The 4,757-nt window shown below is 51.8% G+C and overlaps 1 protein-coding gene across 1 annotated transcript; it reads right to left on the bottom strand.

Annotated features, from left to right (window-relative positions):
* Positions 1 to 792: 792 nt before the first annotated feature.
* pim1 (Pim-1 proto-oncogene, serine/threonine kinase) lies at positions 793 to 4,555 on the bottom strand. Its single transcript, XM_080497396.1, has 6 exons — positions 4,196 to 4,555; positions 3,816 to 3,922; positions 3,586 to 3,636; positions 3,111 to 3,477; positions 2,408 to 2,584; positions 793 to 2,317 (listed from the first exon to the last, which is right to left on the bottom strand). Exons 1-6 carry the CDS (start codon positions 4,275 to 4,277, stop codon positions 2,100 to 2,102), a joined length of 1,002 nt encoding a protein of 333 aa, XP_080353522.1. The 5' UTR covers positions 4,278 to 4,555; the 3' UTR covers positions 793 to 2,099.
* Positions 4,556 to 4,757: the final 202 nt, after the last annotated feature.

Raw genomic sequence — 4,757 nt, 5'->3', positions numbered from 1 at the left:
GTGGGAGGCTGGGGTTCAATTCCCTGACAAAATGCAGTTTTGTTTATTTCTTTTGATTGATTGGGAGTTTCGGCACGAAGTCGAACATCAAACCCCTTTTCTTTTTTCCTCTACCATTTCTGGCGATCTCTCGTTTCATTGATCATCCTAACAATCAATGTACCAAACGACATTCTGGTTTGCTTCGACCTCGCTGACAAATACCTCGAGTTCGGTTTCAGGAAAGCCCCTCTTTGTCGTTATTTGGAGGCGTTTCTGACACAACGACCTCGACAGCATAACGACCACGAAGTGGGATTTATAACCACCGATGACGTACTGGTTGAGTCCACGACTCATGTGCACACCTTTAATAGGGATTTTACCGTACTTGCGTACATACCTTACTAAATGTCACCTCAATAGAGAATTTAGAACCTTTTCTTTGCAGCGATGAGCGGAAGCACACCTCGAGATGAAGGTTAACAAAGCAGCCATGAAGCGTGACGCTTCACCCCCTCCATGTGGATTACGCTAGGTTATACCTCCTTTCTGACCTGAATCAGCATTCTTCTGGAACTTTACTTCAGTTTGATTATCTGCTCAAGTCACAGACGAATGACAACCATGGGTTTACTTCCGCGTCGCCCACATAGAAGCACCCTGCCCCGTCTTGTTGACATCTGCCTCCCAGCAGCCGACTATCTCTTCATCTGGAGACGCACAGGAAGCTGCAGAACCCAGCCAGTCCTCAGTCGGCGTTAAAAAAAAAACCAAATCCTCTCACTTAAAACAGCACAGCGGAGTCGGGAGTCATAGTTAAAAAAATATTTATTGAAATCGTATAAAAATAACTTCTAACTTAATTTACAATTCTAAATTTGAACAGGTGGAAAAAACAAAACAAAACAAAACAAACCCAGAACAATCCGAGCTGCGAGCGCGCAGCCTGAAGAGTTTCAGTCGCGCAGGCACATTCAGACATTCAGAATTCACTCAGACGGCGTAACAGGACCAGTTACCATCAGTAGACGTTGTTTTTCCTTTACATACATTACAATGGAAGTGCTTTCAGGAACTATTTACACAGTATGTACATCAACATACACAAACATACACACATTCGTCTGCTCTGCTTAAAAAAAAAAAAAAAAAAATTTAAAAATTCAAGCCATAAATATGGTATATATATATATATAAAAAAAAAAGTATTTTAAATAATCTGTGGGCCCTTCAGTGACTGTGGAATGAAATATATAAGTATATATTCATATATTTATGCGTACAGCCGAAATTCTCTCATAAATAAATAAATAAATCGTGAGGAGTCACAGCAATAATAAATATCTTATTTACAATTCTCGTCCCCACTGAATTTTAAGACCTGCGTGAGGCACTGTTGACACGTTCGAACTAAAAAAAAAAAAAAAAGAGCAGAGGAAGTTGTATCTCGGTATGGTTTTGCATTGTGGTGTGCGTGAGGCGGGAGCTTTGTTTTGTTTACGAGGGAGAAAGGAAGCGGAGCGTGGAGGTGGAGGCTGTAGTAGAGAAGAGTGAGGTAAGTCCAGTGTTTCCTTGTCGCGACGCCGGCCGTTTTGCACAGGATTTGCCGGCGCCATGAGGTGGTCTGGTTGCTAATGGTAGTAGTGGTTTGTGGAGGACATGGGCTTCACTGATCCGGGCCCATGAGAGAAGAACGGCGAGGGAGCGACCATATAAAGCCTTGTGGAGAGTCGAAGGAGAGCCTTTCGCTGATTCAAGTATTTCAGGCGTCCTCTCCCGGCCCCGACCGTCGCAGAAGGCACTTGTTTGTTTGTGAAGAATCTCTCGCTTCGGCTCAGGAGAGCCGAAGTGCAGCCGCCCTCCCGCCGTGTCCATCACAGTCCAGCGAGGAGGAGGACGCCGCGGCGCCGTCGGCGGCTGAAGGAAAGCACAACTCAAGTAGTTGGGGTGGCGAGGGTGGTGGGGAGGGGGAGGGGGGGTAGCGGCGGGGCGTCTGGGCCACTGCAGGGATGTGCATCTCCTGACCTCGCCCCTCTTGATTCAAGTCGGTCACGCGAGTCTTTTTTGCAATAGTCCGTCGCGTCGGTGCCCGGTCGGAGGCGGGACGGCCTCCGCCGTCACCGGGCCGCCACGCCCACCGGCGAGGGCGCGAAGGCCGCGGGCTCGTGGCCGATGCTGTGCAGCCGGATCTCCGTGGCGCCCTTCTCCACCTGCGCGGCGAGCGGGACCACCGGGGACGACGAGCCCTGCAGCCACGAGTGGTTGACGATGTCCTCGAAGGACGGGCGGTCGGCCGGACGCAGCGAGAGGCACCACTTGATGAGCTGCTGGCACTCTGCAGGAGGAGCGGGGGAAACGTTACTCCTCCGACCACAAAACCAACGGCAGCACACAGAGAGAGAAGCTTGTTGCGACCGACGCTCACCTGTGGAGACTCTCCTCCTGAAGAGGACCTGCCCCCTCGTGATCTCCTCGTCGTGCTCGAAGGGGATGTCGCCGCACACCATGTCGTACAGCAGGACGCCCAGCGACCACACCGTGGCCGAGCGCCCGTGATAGCGGTGGTACTTTATCCACTCTGGTGGGCTGTACACTCGCGTGCCTGTCAGACAGAAGATAACAAGCGCCCATTAAGAAGTGCAACACCAAAAAAATTTAACAAACAAAAAGAACTGCACAGAAAGCACAATCACAGCAACATTACATGGTAGTTGAGGGTTAAACGATTAACTAAATTGCAGGTTTATGAGTTGCGCTTGCATCAGAGGCCTTTATCTGGGCTCAGGTGCCCGGCAGCGTGACAGCCAGTGTTTATGTGCTCAGCGAGTGTGGAGGAGGGAGGAGGGAGGGCGGGGAGCAGACATGTGACTTTGTTTACAAACTTTGAGTTGTAAAAATACCACCCGTGACCGGTAGGGGGCGACAGAACAGCAGCGATGCCGTGTTGTGGATACAGAGCTGCAGTGATGACACTACCAAGGAATGTCTGCTCAGGGCCACATCACAAGACCGACCCCCCCCCCCCCCCCCTCCTCTCTCTAACTGCGTAACACAATCAATCCAAACAGATGATCGCAGACATAAATAGACGTGGGAAGGAAGGAAAAAAAAGAAAACGTGTAACTCACCATCGAAGTCTGTGTAAATGGTGTCTTTCAGCAGGGCCCCCGAGCCGAAGTCGATGAGCTTCATCTCGCCGGTGCGGAGGTCAATGAGGATGTTCTCGTCCTTGATGTCCCGGTGCACCACGCCGCAGCTGTGGCAGTGCCGCACGGCCTCCAGCACCTGGCGGAAGAAGCTGCGGGCCAGCTCCTCCGGTAAGGCACCTTTCTCCGTGATGAAGTCGAACAGGTCCTTGACGTTCTCCGGCCGCTCCATCACGATGATGAAGCTGTCGGGCCGCTCGAACCAGTCCAGCATCTTAATGACGCCGCGGAAGCCCGTGCCCACTTTCTTCAGCAGGACGATCTCCATGGGCACGCGAGAGCCGTTCGGCTGAGGACACAAACAAACAAGCGAATATTAAACACTGCGCACACACACGTCATTAAAAAATGTTTTTTTTTTTACTTTTTGATAAAAACCAAGGGAGTCATTTCTTACCAGCTCTCCCCACTCGGAGACTCTGTCCTTGGCTACATGTTTGACAGCAACCTGAAGACGACAGAGGAAGACTCACGTTAATCCACGTTCATGGAAACAGTGTTGTCAGAAACGACTGAGCGCGGGTTCGAACCCCGGTCGAGTCGATTTAAAAAACAAAACAACAAAAAATGCACACTTCGCCATTAAAAGGATTTCATGAAAAAAAAAAAACAGAAAAGCGTACTAACCGGAGCTCCGTCGGAAACCCTGGTCCCGGAATACACGGTCCCGAAGCCGCCGCTGCCCAGCACGGCTCCGACCTGGTAAAGCTTCTCGAACGGCTCCTTCTCCTTCACTGCGGGACGTAAACACAGCCGGTAAACACCGGGAAAGAAGAACACACACCGGGGCGGGGGAAACCTAAACGAAACACCCGGCGACCCCGAATCAAAACACGAAACATGAATGTTTTAAATTCAGTCCTGCTCCTGCTCCTCCCGCGGAGACACGGCGGAGGCAGAGCGCGAGGACGGAGCGGCGGGCCGCCGGCCGGCCATTACGAGCAGCCGCGTCTTCCATAACAAACACAGCGGAGGAGGAGAAGGGGGGAAAAAACAGGGCGTCTAACCTTGATGCACTTGGAGCTGGATCTTCGCCGGCATATCTACGGTGGAGATGTGGGCGAGGGAGTTGAGCTTGGAAAGCAGCATTCCTTTAACGATATCCACACGAGGTCGACGACTTTGTGAAAGAATTAGTCCGAGAGCGAGACTCCGTTGAGCCGCGCGTCCACGTTGCACCAACAAAAACGCGGCGGGGATCCTTTCATCCGGAAGGGCGGAGGAAAACAGACGAGAATCTTTTCAAAGTCGGAGTAATAATAAAGGTAGAAGTCCGAAAGATGGCGGTTTTCCACCCCGCGCTGTGTTTTGTAAACAGTGGAGTAGAAAGAGGCGACAGACCGGAGCTCAGATCAGCTCCTCCGTCAGACACCGGCTCCTGGAAACAACGGCGGGGGAGGAGGAGGCTTATGTAGCAGTAGTAAGTGGGCGGGGCCGCGCGCTCGCGCGGGGCCGCCCCTTTCCGCCCGATCGACCAATGGGAGCGCGGATGCGCTTTCCAAACTCACGTCAATCACCAAATGAAAATAAAGCCTCGACTCGTCACCGGCCGGCCCAGACGCTCAGACG

Source organism: Blennius ocellaris (assembly GCF_963422515.1).
Source record: "Blennius ocellaris genome assembly, chromosome: 5".
NCBI lineage: Eukaryota > Metazoa > Chordata > Actinopteri > Blenniiformes > Blenniidae > Blennius > Blennius ocellaris.
This window is presented reverse-complemented; position numbering and strand designations above follow the sequence as displayed.